This window comes from Muscardinus avellanarius (assembly GCF_963383645.1).
Source record: "Muscardinus avellanarius genome assembly, chromosome: 10".
Taxonomy (NCBI): domain Eukaryota; kingdom Metazoa; phylum Chordata; class Mammalia; order Rodentia; family Gliridae; genus Muscardinus; species Muscardinus avellanarius.
Genome location: NC_137796.1, coordinates 37,243,811 through 37,263,689, shown reverse-complemented (window position 1 = coordinate 37,263,689; position 19,879 = coordinate 37,243,811). Strand labels below are relative to the sequence as shown.

Below are 19,879 nucleotides of genomic sequence, written 5' to 3'. Positions count from 1 at the left end.
AGAAGAAGAAGAGCAAAAAATAGGGCCGGAGGTGTAGCTTGGAGGTAGAATGCCCCTGGGTATAATAAAAATAAATAATAAAATAATAAAAATAAAAAACAAAAACATTAGCTGGGCGTGCTAGTGTACGCTTGTAATCCTAGTATTTGGGAGGCTGAGACAGGAGGATCACAGTTTGTGGACTGCCTCAGCTATTACTTAGTAAAGCTTTTGCGCTCAGTGAGACCCTGTTTCAAAATAAAGAATTAAAAAAAAAAGGCTGGGAGTGTAGCTCAAAGGTAGAATGGTCCTGGGTTCCATCCCTAGTACTGCAAAACAAAGAAACAAACAAAAAACCCCATCTTTCCTATCCTGCAATGCTCTTATTCTGTTTTACTGATACTCAGCCCAGGCTTTAAAGGGGGGGGGGGGGCATATAATCTTCCTTTCACATGGCAAAAGCTATTTCTGTTATTCTTCCATTGACAAACTTAATTCTTCTCAACCCTATTACACACACAAGAAGCTCCAGGTAACTTCTACCAATTATAACAAGCTAAAAAAGCCAGGCATAGAGTCACCCACCTGTGATCCCAGTGATGTGGGAAGCAGAGGCAGGAAGACGGAAAGTTTGAAGCCAGCTTGGGCAACTTAGTGAGATCTTTTCTCAAAATAAAATGAAAAGGGCTGGGGATGTAGCTCAGAGGTAGACAGGTCCTGGCTTCAATCACCAGTATTGCCAATAAGAAACGCCAGGCATGGTGGTGCATGCCTTTAAAACCAGTCCTTGGGAGGCTGAGACAGAATCGCAGGTTTGAAAACAGTGGTGGCAACCTAGCAAGATGCTCAGTGCCAGGCGTGGTGGCGCATTTGTAATTCCAGTACTTGGGAGGCTTAGACAGGAGGAATGCAGGTTCAACGCCAGCCTCAGCTACTTAGTGAGAATAATAATAATAAAAAAAGGGGGCTGAGGATGTAGCTTGGTGGTAGAATGCCCCTGGGTTCAATCCCCAGTACCTACCACAAAAAAAAAAAAAAAAAGAAAAGAAAAAAAAGCTCAGCAACCTCATGAGATCCTATTATAAAACGAAACAGAAAAAGGGCTTGGGGGAGCCAGGCGTGGTGGTGCACGCTTGTAATCCCAGCATTTGGGAGGCTGAGACAGGAGGATCGAGGTTCGCGGACAGTCTCAGCTACTTAGTGAGGCCCTCCGCAACTTAGTGAGACCGTTTCAAAATAAAGAATAAAAAAACAGGGCGGGGGTGTAGCTCGGAGGTCTACTGCCCCTGGATTCCATCCCAGACCTGAAAAAAAAGGGCTTGGGGTGAGCCAGGCATCATGGCATACTCCTGTAATACTAGTACTCGGGAGGCTGAGACAAGAGGATTGCAGGTTCGAGACCAGTCTCAGCAACTGAGTAAGACTCTATTTCAAACTAAAAAATAAAATGGCCAGAGGTATATCTCAGAGGTAGAATGTCCCTGAGTTCAATCCCCAATACCAAATAAGAAAAAGAAAAAGAGAGAGAGAGAGGTTGGGGTGTAGCTCAGAGGCAAAATGTTCCTAAGCTCAATCCCCAACTCTACACGTGTGTATTCACATATGCAGTGTGTATTAACATATGCAAACACACACACCCACTATCAAATAAACAAAGCTAAAATCAGAAAAAAATCAAAGCAGTATTCAAGAACTTGCAGGTGTGATCTGGGAAGAGATTTCTCCCCACTACTGTACTGTTAACCATTACCATCTCTTATTAAGTAAACACGAAGGCCAGGCAAGACAGTGCACACTTTTTTTTTTTTTTTGGGCGGGTCTGGGGATGGAACCCAGAGGCATTCAACCTCCGAGCTACAACCCCTGCCCTTTTTTTATTCTTTATTTTGAAACCGGGTCTCACTGAGTTGCGGAAGGCCTCACTAAGTAGCTGAGGCTGTCTGAGAACCCCCATCCTCCGGTCTCAGCCTCCTGAATGCTGGGATTACAAGCATGGGCCACCATGGCTGGCCGACAGCGCACACTTGTATTCACAGCCAAACTCAGCTACTTAGTGAGGCCCTCAGCAACTTAGTGAGACCCTGTTTCAAAATAAAGAACAAAAAATAGGGCAGAGGGTGTAGCTCAGAGGCAGAACTCCCCTGGATTCAATCCCCAGTACCAGGGGGAAAAAAAAGTACACACACCTAAGGGGCTTTGTCAGTTTCTCTTCCAGGTTACATATTCTTAGAAGCAGGTGACTAGACAAGCAGCATAGGCTGCTACCTACAAGATCAACTGGCAACTGACAGCACAGGTTAAAAACAAAGTTAAACAAATATAATGTCTAAAATTAACAGCAACTTGAGACCATCTACCATGAGTTTAAATCTGATGTACTTGGCTAACTGAGAAATGGCACTGCAACATGGCACAACATAACAGAAGATGCTCACAATGACCACAAATCACCAAGAAGAAACTACAGGCGCTAGGTGTGGTGGCGCACACTTGTAATCCCCGCGCTTGGGAGACGGAGACAGGAGGATGGCGCAGGTTCGAAGCCAGCCTCGCTGGTTTAAGAGACCCTGTTTCCAAATAAAAATGTAAAAAATAGGTCTGGGAGTGTAGCCCGGAGGTAGAAGGGCTTCCAGGAACTCCAGTACCACCACCAAAAAAAAAAAAAAAAAAAAAAAAAAAAATTACAGGCAAGGAAGCTCTTCAAGTATATTTTTGTTTTTGTTTCTTTGGGGTTTGAGGGTGGTGATGCTGGGGATTAAATTTAGGGGAGTTCTACCTCTAAATTACACCTCCAGCACTTTTCATTTTTAATTTTTATTTTATTCATTTTTATTTTTGTAGTACTGGGAATAGAACCTAAGGACATTCTACCTCCAAACTACAGTTCCAGCCCTATTTTATTCTTTTATTTTGAAACAGAGTCTCACTAAGTTGCTTCATATTCTTTTATTTTGAAACAGAGTCTCAGTTGCTTCGGCTGGCTTCAAACCTGCAATCCTCCTGTCTCAGCCTCCCAAATTCTGGGATAACAAATGTGTGCCACCATGCCTGGCTTCATTTTTTATTTTGAAACAGGACCTAAGTTGCTAAGGCTGGCCTCCAACCTGTAATCCTCCTGTCTTAAGACTTTCGAGAGCTACTAGGATAAATGGTTTAACTCAGGAGTTCTCAACTCTGGCTGCACATTTCAGGATTCTAAAAAGTTGTTGTTTTTGTGGTACTTGAGATTAATCTCAGAGGCATTCTGTCTCTGAGCACCTTTTTGTTGTAAAACAGGGTCTCACTTGGTTGCTGAGAGTCACTGAGTTGCTGATTGTCCTCAAACCTGCAATCCTCCTGTCTCAGCCTCCCAAGTACTCAGATTACAGGTGCACATCACCATGACCTGCTTCTGAAAATATTTTTGAAGCCAGGCATGGTGGCACATGCCAGTACTTGGGAGACTGAAATAGGAAGATGGCAGATTCACGGCCAGCCTCAGCTACTTAGGCCCTCACAACTTAGTAAGATCCTGTTTCAAAAGCAAGAAGAAAATTGGGCTGAGGATGTAGCTTAGAGGTAGAATCCCCCTGGGTTTATATATTTCCTAGTATCACAAAATAAACAGATAAATAAGTATAATAAAGGTATTTTTGTATGTAGGAAACCCTTAAATAAACAATGTTGTAAGTTATCTTAAGCCTCAGAAAATGCAAACTTTTAAAATATCACTAATCAAAGCCAGCCGTGGTAGTGCACGCTTGTAGTCTGAGCATTTGGGAGGCTGAGACAGGAGGATCACAGTTTGTGGATAACCTCAGCTACTTAGTAAGGCCCTGTTCAACTCAGTGAGACCCTGTTTCAAAATAAAGAATAATAAACAGGTTGGGGTTATAGCTCGGAGGTAAAATGTTCCTGGGTTCCATCCCCAGTAACACAAAAATAAATAAATAAATAATCACTAATCTACAAATCTGTAACAGGTCCACCTTTCATCTATATATGGTAATTTGTGTGTAATAGTTCTATAAAATTAACAATGCCTATATTCACCATTTTCTCACTATAGCATCTTTTTTTACCCTTCTTTCACTGAGCCACATCCCCAGACCTCCAAATCAAATGTTTTTGTTTTCTGTTCACTTTTTTCTTCAACTCATTTTAATGTCTATTAAGTGCTTTTCCTAGAGGAAGTCTTAACACTAAGCATACTTCTGGAGACAGGATCAACGGCCACACTTAGTGTCTACTTTTTGAGATTTTTATCCCCGTGTAACTTTTATTTGTAAATCTAAAACTTAACAACCTCTAAAACTTTATTTTTCCTTTTTTTTTTATGGTACTAGGGGTGGAATCCAGGGGCTTTTCTACCTCTGGGCTATACTCCAAGACCTAGTTTATATCATTAAGTTGATGAGAGCCTAAGAAGCTGAGGCTGGCTTCGAACCTGTGCGATCCTCCTGTCTCAGCCTCCCAAGCGCTGGGATTACAAGCGTCCTCCACCACGCCTGGCTTATTTTTCCTTAAGCCCCAATTCTATTTATTGTCACATGTTTCACTCAGTGGAAGATGTACATATTTTATCTGAGACCATTGGTATGTATGAATCCCTTCTGCTTCCTCTCTTTTGGCACACACTTATATTCCCAACTACTTGGGAGGCTGAGTGGAAGGAAGACTACAGGTTCGAGGCCAGCCTGGACACTATAGCCAGACCCTGTCTCAAAAAAGAAAAAATGCCAGTTATGGTTACATACCTGTAGTCCCAGTACAGGCATGTACAGGGAGGCTAAGAGAGTGCAGGTTGAAGGACAACCTCAGTAACTTAGGCTCTCAGCAACTTAGTGAGATGCTATTTCAAAATAAAAAATAAAATAGGGCTGAAAGTGTAGCTTAGAGGTAGAATGCCTGAGTTCAATCCCCAGTTTAAAAAAAATAAGAAAATAAATAAATGAAGAAATGAAGAAATAAAGAAAATGTTTTAAAAAGAAGTCCTTCGTATTTCTTCTATTTCAAAACCATACCCTTGGATTCTGCCTCTTCCCACACATTACCACTCTCTTTTACACACTTCTGTCTGTCCCTACAAACATGCTGAGTTTCCTTGATCCACACTAGACTTCTTTAAGCCTCACTTCCACCTATGTGTCCACTCCATCTCCAGTCTCTCATCTTTTCAATTCTTTTAAACAGTGGCTTAACCCCCATTTTATAGTCACCCCTTGAAAATCTGAGTTTCAAACACAAAGATGTCTTTCCTCTGCAATCATTCTCCTTGGGTGGTATGCAGAATGACATTGTGTGTGTGGGGGGGGGGGGATGAAACCTGGGGCATTCTACCTCTGAGTTACTCTGAGTTACACTCCAAAGTCCTATTTTATTTTTAAACAGGGTCTAAGCTGAGGAGGGCCTAAGTTGCTAAGGCCGGCTGCAAACCTGCAATCCTACTGTGTCAGCTTTCCAAGTCAGGGGATCATCAACATGTGCCACCACACTTGTCCTGCATGACCCCTTGGGGTAACTTGTCCATGACAGTTTCTTTCCTCTTCACACTTGTGAGATACCTTGAATAGATACAGTTTGACATGATTGCAGCCCCTAGCATTGTTACCATTATAACTGCCTGTGAGTATCTCTAGCTGATTTTCCCTGCATGGTTTCCCAGCAAACCATAAATAGATAAAACCACAAGTCAAATGTGGGCCTTTACAACTAGGCGCTGACTCCAGGGATGTATCTAACTCTTTGATATTAAGATAAACCAGGTACAAAATGAAATCACTTGGCGCACGCTTGTAATTCCAGCATTCGGGAGGCTGAGACCGGAGGATCGTAGTTCACGGACAGCATCAGCTACTCAGTGAGGCCCTCCACAACTCAGTGAGACCCGGTTTCGAAATAAAGGGGAAAAAAAAAATGAAATCACTTGTCATAACCCATAAATATACCCCTTTTTCTGACCCAAATTATAGGGCTCAAACTGGTTTCATTGCTGCTGCCCACACACTTCTGTCAGTGAGTCCCCCAATAAACTGCACTCTGTACAACCCTAGATCTGTCTGCCTGCCTCTCTTTCTTCAGTCTCACAGAATCTTGAGGCTGGTCCTCACACTAGGACAGGGTTGTTCTAGAATATTCTACTAGCTGACTTCATTTCCTCTCTGACTACTCCCCAAATCTTTTTTTTTTTTTGGGGGGGGGGATGGAACCCAGGGGCATTCGACTTCCGAGCTATACCCCCTGCCCTATTTTTTATTCTTTTATTTTGAAACCAGGTCTCACTGAGTTGCAGAGGGCCTCACTAAGTAGCTGAGGCTGTCCGGGAACAATCCTCCAGTCTCAGCCTCCCAAATGCTGGGATGACAAGCGAGCGCCACCACGCCCGGCATCCCCAAATCTTTTGTTATCATTTTCTACTGGTTCTTAAATGTAGATTATTTCCCCAAATTCTTCCTAATCCTTTCCCTCAACTATACTCTCCTAGACTCTTCAAACTCCAATTCTAACTCTTACTGTTCTAGTGACAGCTCTGGGCCTCCATCTGGAGCCTTTAACACTGTTAGACTGCAGCTACCCCCTGGAGGTTCCCACCCAATCACTCCCCAAGTGCCTCAAACTCAGTTCTCAACAAGAGCTCAGTCCCCTCCACTCTACCCTTGGTCCAGGTCCCCTTCCAGGACAGTCCTTTAGAAATGAACACTGTGCGCCAACTCTAAACTCTTTCTCTACTTTCCAGTCTAGTCACACTCTACTCCCTTTGTTACAGTATCAAAGTTATTTCTGAAGCTCACCAGTTTCACTTCCTCGCTCAAAAACTTTCTAAAAGCCAGGTTGGTGCACACTACCTATAATCTCAGTACTTGGAGGGCTGAGGCAGGAAGATGACAAGTTCATCAAGACCATTCTCAGCAGTGTGTGTGTGTGTGTGTGTGTGTGTGTGTTACTGGGGATTTAAGCCACGGGCATTCTACTTCCAGGCCTATTTTTTATTCTTTATTTTGAAAGAAGGTCTCACTGAGTTGTGGAAGGCCTCACTAAGTAGCTGAGGCTATCAGCAAACTGTGATCCTCCTGTCTCAGCCTCCCAAATGCTGGGATTACAAGCTTGGGGCACCACACCCGGCTCAGTCTCAGCAATTTAACAAGACTCTCAGCAACCTAGAGAAACTCTTTCAAAACAAAAAATAAAGAGCTTATAATACTATTTATTTTTAAAAAATAAAAGTACACTCATAATATCAGTACTTGGAAGGATGAGACAAAGGATCTCAGGTTCACTGCCAGTCTCAGCAATTTAGTGAGGCCCTCTTCCCAGTCTTAGAGAGACCCTGTTTCAAAATAAAGAATTAAAAGTCAGCCGGGCATGGTGGCACACACTTTTAAGCCCAGCATTTGGGAGACTGAGACAGGAAGATCATCTCAGGTACTTTGCAACTCAGTGAGACCCTGTTTCAAAATAAAGCATAAAAAATAGGGCAAGGAGCCAGGTGTGGTGGTGCATGCTTGTAATCCCAGCATTTGGGAGGCTAAAACAGGAGGATTGCGGTTTGAGGACAGCCTCAGCTATTTAGTGAGGCCCTTTGCAACTCAGTGAGACCCTGTTTCAAAATAAAGCATAAAAATAGGGCTGGGGGTGTAGGTCGGAGGTAGAATGTCCCCGGGTTCCAGTCCCAGTGCTGCAAAAAAAAAAAAAGAACAAAAATTGGGCTGGGGGTGAAGCTTTAGACAGAGAATGCATCTGGGTTTAATGCCCAGTACTACCAAAAAGAAAAAAAAAAACAAACTCTAAAACACTAGGTGGAGCCAGGCATGGTGGTGCAACGCTTGTAATCCTAGCATTCGGGAGGCTGAGACCAGAGAATGGTGGTTCGCAGACAGCCTCAGCTACTTGTGAAGCCCTCCACAACTTAGTGAGACCCCATTTCAAAATAAAGACTAAAAAAAAATAGGGCAGGGGTGGGGGGGCGTAGCTCAGAGGTCAAATGACCCTGGGTTCCATTCCCAGAACCAAAGGGGGGGGGGACCACTAGCTGGGAAATGAATAGTGAAAAGGAAACTAGTCACAAGCAGTGGCTTTTGACCCCAGTACTAACAATTTAAGTTTCCCTTATTTCAAAATTTTTGTATAATCTCAAAATATTAACCATAAAGAGAGACTAAACCAACCACTGTTTCTTAGGAAAATGATATGATTTTTCACAATTATAGTTAAGTATAATAAGAGAAATCTTATTATATATTTATAATAAGAAATGCAAAAAGGCTGAAAATGCAAAAAGGCTGTCAGCCTTTCTGGTAAAAGCCCCACAATATTACCCAGAATTACTCTCTGAATTATTTCCTCCATGAATAAATACTGTACATCCATGAAGCAGGTATCAAGCTCTTCCAACCAAAAAGGAAATGAACAACACAGATCAACTTTAACCTTCCGAAATCAATGTAGTAATAGGCCATTTTAAAGTGTAATACATCTTTCAATAGGGCACAGTGGTACACACATATAATCCCTGGTACTCAGGAGGCTGAGGCAGCCTGAGCATCTTATTAGCAAGACCCTGTCACCAAAACATGATAATGAAAAGAGGGAAGCTGGGCGTGGTGACACATGCCTGTAATTTGACACATGCCTAAAATTTGGGACGCTGAGACAGAGGATCACAGGTTGGTGGCCAGCCTCAGCTACTTAGTGAGGCCCTTCGCAACTTAGTGAGACCCTGTTTCAAAAATAAAGAATAAAAGCTGGATGTGGTGGCGCACATTTGTAATCCCTGCCCTTGGAAGGCTGAGACAGGAGGATCTCAGAGGTTCGAAGCCAGCCTCAGCTACTTAGTGAGGCTCTCAGCAACTTAGTGAGACCCTGTTTCCAAATAAAATATAAAATAGGTATGGAAGTATAGCCTGGAGATAGAAAGCCTCTGGGTTCCACTCCCCCAGTACCACCAAAATAATAGTAGTAGTAGTAATAATAATAATAATAATAATAATAAAGAATAAAAAATAGGACTGAGGGTGTAACTCTGAGGTAGAATGCCCCTGAGTTTAATCCCTAGTATCGAAAAGGGGTGGGGGAAAATGGTGCTGGGGATGAGACTAAATAATAGAGCACCTGCTTAGTACGTGGGTCCTGGGTTCAATCTCCAGTAACCCCCAAAAGAATGTGTATTACACTTTCATTCTTATCATTCCCTCCACTTAATTACAAATATGTAATGAAACCTCAAGTGGGAAAAGTTTAATTATCACTTATCAAAAACGTTTTCCTTTTTCTTTTCCTCACAAAAATGAACTGGGTGTTCATCTACCTTAGCACAATTTCTTAGGTTTACTATAATTTCAAATAAAATATTTTGGTTGTGGGGTTTAAACCCAGGAGCAGTCTACCTCTGGGCCACATCCCCAGCCCAATTTTATTTTGTGTTTTGAATCAAGGTCTCACTAGGTGGCTGAGTCTCTCCACTTGCTGAGGCTGCTCTCAAACCTGCAATCCTCCTGTCTCAGTCTCCCAAGTATTGGAATTACTGGCATCTGCCACCATGCTGGGCTTGTAATTTCAATGTTTTAAAACTTATTAGAGCCCAGAGTGGTGGGGCACACCTGTAATCCCAGTACTTGGCAGGTCAAAACAGGAGACTCACAGGTTAAAGGCCAGCTTCAGCAACTTAGTGAGACCTTATTTCAAAACAAAATAAAATAAAATAAAATAAAATAAAAATAAAAATAAAGGGCTGGGGGAAGCCGGGCATGGTGGTGCATGCCTGTAATCCCGGTACTTGGGAAGCTGAGACAGGAGTATTCCAGGTTCAAAGCCAGCCTCAACAACTTAGTGAGGCTCTCAGCAACTTAGTGAAATCCTGATTCCAAATAAAAAATAAAGTAGGGCTGTGAAAGGACAAAGTTTAACCACACCAGAGACCACCTTGTAGCCAAGAGATTTATTGGAGGGGCCGGTATGAAAGGAAGAAAGACAGACAGACAGACAGAGGGAGAGAAAGAAGAATCCAGGAAGAGAGAGAGCGTGTGCTGGGATCAGGGTTATATAGGGGCTTGGGGTTACAGATTGGGGGCTAATAGGCTAGGAGAAATGCCCTTTGAACTAATTGGCTAGAGTCCCATGGGAGGGGGTTGTGCGGCCAGGTAATTGGCTCAGGGTCAGTAGGGAATAGACCTTCCACTGATTGGTCAGGGGCACCAGGAGGGGGAAGGTCTCTCAGGTAAGTGACCAGATGCATTCAGAGGGGGGTGGTAGTTTAACTGGTCAGACCAGGGCCTTTTAAAAAAACTTAGCTTATGTGTGTGTGTGTGGGGGGGGGGGGTCTGAAATAAGAACCCAATTCATCTAACATTCCTCCCTTTGTTTTGGCTGTGGAAACAGGGCATCGTTAAATCGGTCTGGCTGCTTCGAGCTGAACAGGGGCGACGTGGGGGGACTTAGGGAGGAGTAAAGGAGAAGAAAGTCCAGTTTCCAAAGGCCCTTTCTACAACTCAACCTCCTCCTGTTACCCCTTTCCTCCTAGTTTTTGCTAATTAGGGGAAGCATCTGGTTTTTATTTTCTGTGATATTTCTCTGTGCATGCCGCACTGCAAGTTCCGATCCCACTCTTGACAGCCCCAGTAGTGGCTTGGCCACCCGGAGGACTCTGATCCCGACCTCACTGGCTTCAGCACCGGCCTTGTCTCATGGGAGGCCCCAATCCTGGCCTTGCTGGCCCCCGCACCGTCCTAACCCCTCGGCTGGCTCCAATCCCGGCCTTGGAGGCCCCAGTGTTGGCCTTGCCTCATGGCAGGCTCCGATACCAGCCTTGCTGGCCCCGGAACTGACCTAACCCCTCTGCAGGCTCCGATCCCAGCCTCGGAGGCCCCAGCACCAGCCTTGCCTCACGGCAGGCTCCAATCCCGGCCTCGCTGGCCCCGGCACCGGGAAACCTCTCAGCAGTCCATCTGTGATGGCACCACCAACTCCAAGTGGAGGAAAATGTCACCTCCTGACAGTTTCTGTCAAGCTCATGCTATCTAGCCTCCCTGGCTATCACTTCAGCCCACAAGGGCCTCTGGGTCTTCCTTTCCCAGCACACTTCCAGCAGCCCACTTTACTGAGAGAGTAACTGTAGGCCAATCAGGGCTTTCTTTCAACTGCCCTCTTTTCCAAGCAATAAAGAAAAAAAGGGGGGGGGCTATCTTACAAATCCTGTCTCCTACTATTTAATGCAGAAATCCTAAAAAGGCAGTTTGAAACCTGAATCTAGTTTACTGGCAAGTTTTGTTTAGCATCCATAGCTGGCATTTGTTTTGCTTTTTATAACATGTACTTTTAAAAGCACATGAATGCAAGCTTTTTATATAATTCATAGCATGCATGGTTTCTAAAACATAAATTAGTTAACACTTTAAAAAACAAAACACAACAACCTCACATAATGAAATCCACACTCCTAAGGCTTCTCTTGGATAATGAGCCCATACTGTATAACTGGCTAATACTATGCATGGGCACTGCCTTTCCCCGCATGGCTGAGTGCCTTGGCTCACCAGCTCTTCTCTATCATCTCACCACTTCTCCAGGCTGGCTCCCTGCCTGGTCCCAGGAAACAATGCATTTGGGGCTCTCTGAACAAAAAGAAGAGCTCTAATTATCTCTCTTTCCAGGTCTTCTCTTTCCAGAGCTTCTTTTCACCAATGTCTGCCAGACTGGGAAGAATCCACCCCTGCTTTGCTTTGATCTTTTTCTTTTTGCATGAGGAAGCACCTCCATTTCCTCCCTGATGTTGAAGCCTCAAACTCCTTTGCTTCCACTTAGTCTCCCAACACTGATTTCAGATCCCTTTCCCTGCCCCCATGGACAATGACCTCTTCTGGTTTTCCTCGCACTCTCACATATTGCCTCTCCAACCCCTGTAGTAAAGTCAAGTTGCTAAACACTCTCAATTTCTGTACTTATATCACAAACTAGCAATGAAGTATAAGCCCAGCGGTCTAAACACTGAGCATTTGTAGAAAGATAGATCTGGCTGCATCCATCATGTTTATGACTCTCCACTGTTCACCTGCAGGTTAAATGCATGTTCTTCAGCATGCCCCAACACTTGGTGCCCTGCCCCTTTCCACCTCTGACAATCTCCTCCATGCTCTCCCTATACTTGAGCAATCTAAAAGAAACTGCACTCTTTCATAACCCTGTGATTTTGCGCATGTTCTTCTGCCAGAAGCCCACCCAGCAGGGCAGAGTAACCCTTCCTCTTCTGTAGCACGCCCTTCAAATGCTACTCTATCCTTCTGTTCTCTTTGTTTCCATGGTTGGCTCCCATCCCAGGCCATGGGCTCCTCGAGGTGAAGGTTAACAGTTGAGTATACTTTCTACCACTTGGGAAATTTTCCTTAAATGTAGACCAACTGGTGCCCCAACCAACCAATAGGTCAAACAACATTATCAACTATCCTCCAGACATCAGGGCTTAAATTCCTACATTCTTTCAGTTTCCAAGCCTCTGCGAAAACCTTGACGACCCCAACTCTAACTTGGAACAATGTTCTTTTCACTGTTGGGTCTTTCTGCCTCCAAACCTATCTAAATTTTCTGCCAAATTCTTTTCCTCTCAAAATCTTCACTGAATCCTAACTAAATAAGGCCTAATAGAGCCAAGCATAGTGGCACACAACTGTAATCATAGTACTTAGAAGGCTGAGACAGGAGGACCACAGACAGGATGGAGGCCAGATTCTGCAACTTGGCAAGATCCTGTTTAAAAAAAACAACAATAATAACAATAATAAGGAGGAGGAGGAGGAGAAAAAAGATGAGGAGAAGGAGGAGGAGGTGGCAGTGGCGGTGGCTAGGTGTGGTGGTAAACACCTGTAATTCTAGGACTTGGGAGGCTGAGACAAGAGGATCACAGGTTCAAGGACAGTCTCAGCAAGTAGTGAGACTCTCATCAACCTAATACAACCCTATTTCAAAATAAAAATTAAAAAAATCTGGGCATGGTGGCACTCAGTACTTGGGAGACTGAGACAGGAGGATCACAGGTTTGCAGTTAGTCTCAGCAACACTGTGGGGCCCTCTGCAACTTAGTGAGACCCTGTTTCAAAATAAGAAATAAAATAGGGCTGGGGGTATAGCTCAGAGGCAGAATGCTCCAGGGTTCAGTTCCCAGTACTAGACACACACACACACACACACACACACACACACACACACACACAAAAATTAAATATGAAAAATTAAAAATGGAGCTGGGCATGGTGGCGCACACTTGTAGACAGGAGGATCGCACAGGTTCAAAGCCAGCCTCAGCTATGTAGTGAGGGTCTCAGCAACTTAGTGAGACCCTGTTTCCAAATAAAGTATAAAATAGGCCTGGGGATATAGCCTGGAGGTAGAAAAGCCCCTGGCTTCCACACCCAGTACCACCAAAAATAATAATAAATAAAAATAAAAAATAAAAATAGGGCTGAGGATATAGCTCTGCAGTAGAATGCCGGAGTCCAATCTCTAGTACAATAAAATAAATAAACAAATAAATAAACAAACAAACAAACAAATAAATAAATATGGGTGGGGTTGTAGGGTTATAGCTTGGAGTTTGAATGCCCCTGGGATTCAATCCCCAGTACCCAAAAAAGAAATTTAAAAAAGCTTAGTGGTCTGAGCCTGGCATTTGAGTCCTTCAGCCTTTATCTCTCAAAGGGGAACCTTGAGACTTCCTACCAGAGCACTCCATGTGCTTTCTGGCCTGTAAGCCTTTGTTCACAACCTCAGGTCTGCAATACTAGGAACTTGCTAATCTTCCTGACTCTTCAAAGTCCAGCTAAAGTGCTGCTTCCTCCAACAAATTCCTCTGCAACAAGACTGACCACTCCCTAAGCCTTTTTTCAACCTCTCCAGTACTACCACTTTCTAGGGAGGTTCCCACCTTGTCTCTCTGCAGTAAATGAAGACCTAACTTATCCCCTCCACATTCTTCTCTTACTCTTAGAATTCGCAAAAGGTAGTGAATTTTTTTTTTTTTTAAATAACAGAGGATTGAATCCAGGGGTATTCTACTGATGAGCCCCAACCCCAGTGAATTAATATTTTAAAAGAAAACAAATAAGCCAGATGTGGTGGCGAATGCTTGTAATGCTTATAATCCCAGCATTTGGGAGATTGAGGAGAACTGCAGTTCACGGAGACCTCAGCTACTTACTTTTGCAACTCAGTGAGACCCCGTTTCAAATTAAAGAATAAAAAATAGGGCTGGAGGTGTAGCTCGTAGGTAAAATGCCCCTGGGTTCCATCCACAGTACCACAAAAATAAATAAAAATAAATAAATAAAAGAAAACAAGTAGACTGCAGTGGCAAACACTAGAAATTATAACTACTCAAGAGGCTGCAGTTGTTAGATCACAAATGAAGCCAGCTTGGGAAACTAAGGTAGACTATCGCCAAATAAAACAAAAAGGGCTGGGATGTAGCTCAATGACCCAATACCCAGTACTGCAAATAAATTAAATAAATGAAAATAAGGCATTCCACTTGGTGAGGTCCAAAGGCAGCTGACCACATCTTATTCTAATCACACAACACAGACTCCTTTAAAATCTCTTGGAGTCAGTAATGGTGGCAAAAACCAGTAATCCTAGTACTTGAGAGGCTGAAATAGGAGGATAACAGGTTTGAAGACAGTCTCAGCAACTTGGCTAGACTCTTAGCAACCTAATGAGATCCTGTTTTAAAAAAGTAAAATAAAATAAAAAGGGCTAGGGATTTAGCTGAGATTCAAAATGCCCCTCAGTTCAATCCCATGTACCAAACGCGAAATTAGTAAATAGTCTTGGGCTGGGGATATAGTTGAAGTTGTAGAGTGCTTGCCTAGTATGTACATGACCTCTGATTCCCAGCACTGCAATCAATCAATCTTCTCTTGTATTCTATTTTTTAAATCAATCCTCTCTTGTATTCTATTTTTTAAATTTTAACTTTTTTTTTTTTTACAGTACTAAGGATTGAATCCAGGGGTATTCTTCCTCTGAGCTACACCTCCAGCCCTATTTTTTATTATTCTTTATCTTAAAACAAGGTCTCACTAAGTTGTGGAGGGCCTCACTAAGTAGCTGAGGCTGACCGTGAACCTATGATCCTCCTGTCTCAGCCTCCTGAATACTGGGATTGTAAGTGTGTGCCACCAGGCCTGGCTCCTTTCTTTATTCTTTCTTTTTTTGGTGGTACTGGGGGTGGAACCCAGAAGCTTTCTACCTCCAGGCTATACTCCCAGACCTATTGTATATTTTATTTGGAAAAAGGGTCTAAGTTGCTGAGAGCCTCACTGAGTAGCTAAGGCTGGCTTCGAACCTGAGCGATCCTCCTGTCTCAGCATCCCAAGCCACTGCATCCCACTGTTTTTAGTTTTTTGGAGTGTGTGTGTGTGTGTGTGTGTGTGTGTGTGTGTGTGTGTATTTTACTAGAGATTGAACCCAGAGGCATTCTACCTCCAAGCTACATCCCAGCCCTATTTCATTTCCTCTTTCTTTCTTTCTTTCTTTCTTTCTTTCTTTCTTTCTTTCTTTCTTTCTTTCTTTCTGCAGTACTGGGGATGGAGCCCAAGGGCACTGTACCTCTAGCTACATCCCCAGCCCTATGTTTTATTGTTTATTTTGAAAGAGAGTCTCAGTGAGTTGTGAAGGGCCTCACTAAGTAGTTGAGGCTGTCCGCAAACCATGATCCTCCAGTCTCCACCTCCCGAATGCTGGGATTACAAGCTTACAAGCAGGTCCCATCATGCCCAGCCCAGCCCTACTTTTTTTTTTTTTTTTTTTTGCATACTAGGGATGGAACCCAGGGGCATTCTACCTTCGAGCTATACCCCTAGCCCTAATTTTTATTCTTTATTTGGAATTAGGGTCTCACTGAGTTGCAAAGGGCCTCACAAAGTAGCTGAGGGTGGCCATGAACCACGATCCTCCTGTCTCAGTCTCCCAAATGCTGGGATTACAAGCATGTGCCAACATGCCTGTTAATTCTTAGTTTTTTTTTAAATCAATTTAATGCTTTCCTCTTCCTCCAAAAAAAGTAAAACAAAATCCCAAACACATCAAGAATGAAAGCCCTTAAATGTTGCACTCAGCCCTTACCCTGAATCTCAAGGAAGAGGGAAAAAATTCTTGTATATGATAGGGTTGGATTATGAGTACTATACAATGAAAAGATAACCTGCAAGTGACACATACTGTTACAATACTGCAAGACACAACTTTTCAAATTAGCTCATACTAAACTGTGTGGCAGGCACAGGCAAAAGAACTGGAGCTGGAAGGGCTGGCAAGATAGGCAGGGCTTTTCTATAGCGCAAGGCAATACTTCCCATGCTAGGAGTTTCCAGTAAAAGCAGGACGCAGGAGCAGGGAGAACACCCAGCAAGAGCAGAGACTAGACTTCAGTGGAGGCATAAACTGAGACTGCTAAAATAGAAAATGAAGAAAATAAGATGCAGTTGGACGAGTATGGAGGTCTTTTTTTGTCTGTCTGTATATGTGGTACTGGGCATGAAACCCAGAGGCTTTCTACCTCCGGGCTATACTCTTGGACCTATTTTTTTGTATTTTATTTGGAAACAGGGTCTCACTAAATTGACAAGAGCATCATCAAAGTAACTGAGGCTGGCTTCGAACCTGTGTCATCTTCCTGTCTCAGCCTCCCAAGTACTTGGATTACAAGTGTGCGCCACCACGCCCGTCTAGGAATGGAGGTCTTAACCACAGCAAAGGCCATGGAAAAGAGATGAATAAATGCATGTAAGAGAATTTCAGGATAACAGGACTCAGTCATGTCTGAAACCACACGACTGACTTATAAAATTAAGCAATGGAAAGCACACTTGACTTAACATCTACAATGTTTTAAGCTAAACTCTGGGAAAGACTCAAACAGGTAAATGTCCAATTTCCTCTACACAGGCTAAAGCAAGCATTCTAAGTTTTTTGTTGTTGTTAAATTTAAGACTGTGTGGAGCTACAATTACTCAGATTCAATAGCACTGTAAGAACTGGGAATGGTGGCACATACTTGTGCCACCTCCCAGCATCTGGGAGGCTGAGACAGGAGGATCCGGGTTCATGGGCAGCCTCAACTACTTAGTGAGGCCCTTTACAACTCAGTGAGATCTTGTTTCCAAATAGAAAGTAAAAAATAGGGCTGAGGGTGAAGCTCCGAGGTAGAATGCCCTGGGGTTCCATCCCCAGTATCGAAGAAAAAAAAAAAAAACCACTATGAAACAGGATAAAAAAAAATGAGGATACTCCCCCAACCCAAGAGGGCTTGTCATTTAGGAGGCAGATTTTAAGAACCAGTGCTCTCAACCAAGCATGTGCCCATAATCCCAGTAAATTTAATAATTAACAAAACTGTTTCAAAATAAAAAAAATAAAGCCGAGCGTGGGGGCACATGTTTGTAATCCCCACACTTGGGATACTGAGACAGGAGGATTGCTCAGGTTAAAAGCTAGCCTCAGTTATTTAGTGAGGCTCTCAGTAACTCTTGAGACCCTGTTTCCAAATAAAGTATAAAATAGGTCTGGGAGTATAGCCCGAAGGTAGGAAGCCTCTGGGTTCCACCCCCAGTACCACCAAAAATAATAATTAATAATAAGAATATTAAAAAATTTAAAAATGCAGCTGTGGCTGGAAGGTTGTTAGAAAGTCCCTGGCACCAGGGGGGGGGGGCTCTCAGCAGGGTGCACAGGCACATCCCAGTACTTAAATACTTGTGATCACAGGGCCAAGGCTAGCACACAGTAACTTAGTGAGATCTTGTTTCAAACAAAAAACAAAAAGGGCTGGGGGTGTAGCTCGAAGGCAGAACCCCCCTGGGTTCAATCCCCAGTATCAAAAATGGGAGAGCCGGGAGTGGTGGCCCACGCTTGTAATCCCCGCGCTTGGGAGGCAGAGACAGGAGGATCGCGCAGGTTCGAAGCTAGCCGCGCGCGCTGGCTTAGGAGACCCTGTTTCCAAATGTAAAAATAAGTCTCTGGGAGTGTAGCCCGGAGATAGAAGGGCTTCCAGGAACCCCAGTACCACAAAAAAAAAAAAAAAAAAAAAAGGGAGAGAAAATATGAGCTCTGGAAACAAACTCTTACTCTGAATCCAGCTGCCTCACTTGACCTACCATAATACACGGAAAAATCTGGGAAAAGTTGGCTACCTGGAAGGGCAAAGGAGTTCAAAAAATTCTAAGCTCCAAAAAGCGCTGCTTACTTCAAACCGAGAGCACTTAAAGAACAGCAAATGCAGGGAGGGGCTTTCTCAGAAGTTCCCAGAACTGACTAAAGGCAGACCTTACAAACACCAAAGGAAAAGAAATCATCCTGTAGCTCAGGAGGCTTCGATCATCAGGCCCTTATTCCAGAGAGTGTGTGTGGGACTCCCTTGCATACACACTCAAAGTGTTTTTTCTTCTACTTTTAATCTGTCAGCTCATAGACTCAGTTATTGATTTTTTGTAGACTTAGTTATGAAAATTTCGGAGGGTAAAAGCTTTTCTCTCCCTTCCATGGGTCATATTTTGTTGCTGGTTTTGGGCCAGGGAAGGAAGTGGATGGAGTCGTTGAGTAGGTAAAAAAATCTAAAATGCTGATTTAGATACAAGGTGAGTCACCCCTTTGAGTTTCAGTTTCCCCAGCTGTTAATATGGAGGTAAATAAGGAAGGACAATAAAATCTTCCTAATTGGATTTTAAAGGCTGCATTATTCCTTCTCAAGTATTTATCGTAATGTCTGATGTAAGTAAAAGCATCACACAAATGTTGTTTGTATGACATTTGCATAAGTTGTGCATAACATTAATACAAAAATATTATACACTCTCACTAAATATCCTCTCTCTGACGTTCTCTGAGCATTTTTACCATTACAGTTCGCTTCTAATTCTCAAGGGGGACTGTCCCCAAATCGTTCAGAACCCCTCCAGCGGAAGTCTGGAGGGGTTCAAATATTGGTCAAGGCGGAATTGCAGACCTTGCGCACATCCTGGAGGCTGGGAACAGCCAACTGGCAACATTCGCAGGGCGCTCGCTCCGGCCACACGGTGCCCGGCTCTTTAAACACACCGCCCGCCCCCAGCTCTCGACAGCCCTCCGAGGGGGGGGCTTCCGTCACCAACACATTCCAAACAGGGAAACTGAGGCCCGGGGAGGAGCCCGCCGGCCCGAGGCCCGAGGCGGGAGCGGGCCCGGGCTGGGGGAGGGAGCCCGGCGGCGGCGGCCGTCTCACCTTGGCGCTGTGCACCGCCTCCTGCGCCCCGCGGAGCTGCAGCCAGATGCGCGCGGGCAGCGGCTCCTCGGCCCCGAGCGCTCCGAGCACCGCCAGGCTCACGCCGAACAGGCCCTCGATGCGGCCGCGGCTCCTCTCCAGCAGCGCCGCCTTCTCCGCGGGCGCCGTGAACTCGTCCAGCACCGCCCGGGCCGCCATGGCGGGCGCGGCCTCCCGCGGCGGCTCCGGGGGCCGGCGGCGGCGACGCCCCCTCAGCGTGCGGCCGCCACACCCGAGCCGCGGACCGCGCGCGCCGCTCGGCCGCCTCGCCCCAGCCGGCCGCGGGCTACTCCATCCCGCCCAGGCCGCCGCAGCTTAGCAACTGCGGCCCGCTCGCCCCTGCGCCCCGCCGCAGCCGCCGCCGCCGCCGCCGCCGCCGCGGGCCGGGCCTCCGCCGCGCATGCGCCCCGCCGCCGCCCGCGCCCGGCCCCGGGGGGAGGGGCCGCGAGGCCTGGGCCCGGCCACGGCGACGGCGGACGACGTCACGGTGACGCGCCCCCAGGCCGCGGCCCTCTTTGATGAGGGCGCGATGCTGGTGGGGGCGGATGTCTGGTTTTAGTTGATGGGCGGGTGGGATTTCTTTCCTTCTCTCCTTCGACTTTTTTTTGGCTTTCCTCCATTCCCTCCTTTCACTTCTCAGAA

At 44.9% G+C, this 19,879-nt stretch overlaps 1 protein-coding gene across 1 annotated transcript in view; it reads right to left on the bottom strand.

The window, feature by feature from the left end:
* N4BP1 (NEDD4 binding protein 1) overlaps nt 1–19,450 on the bottom strand; it is a gene marked incomplete at its 3' end in the record, with an annotated part of 51,882 nt that extends 32,432 nt beyond the window's left edge. The window contains exon 1 of the mRNA XM_080702615.1: nt 19,199–19,450. Within this exon, the coding sequence (XP_080558741.1) occupies nt 19,199–19,396 (198 nt within the window). The 5' untranslated portion in view covers nt 19,397–19,450. The remainder of the gene's footprint in view (nt 1–19,198) is intronic.
* Between the last annotated feature and the right edge of the window lie 429 nt (nt 19,451–19,879).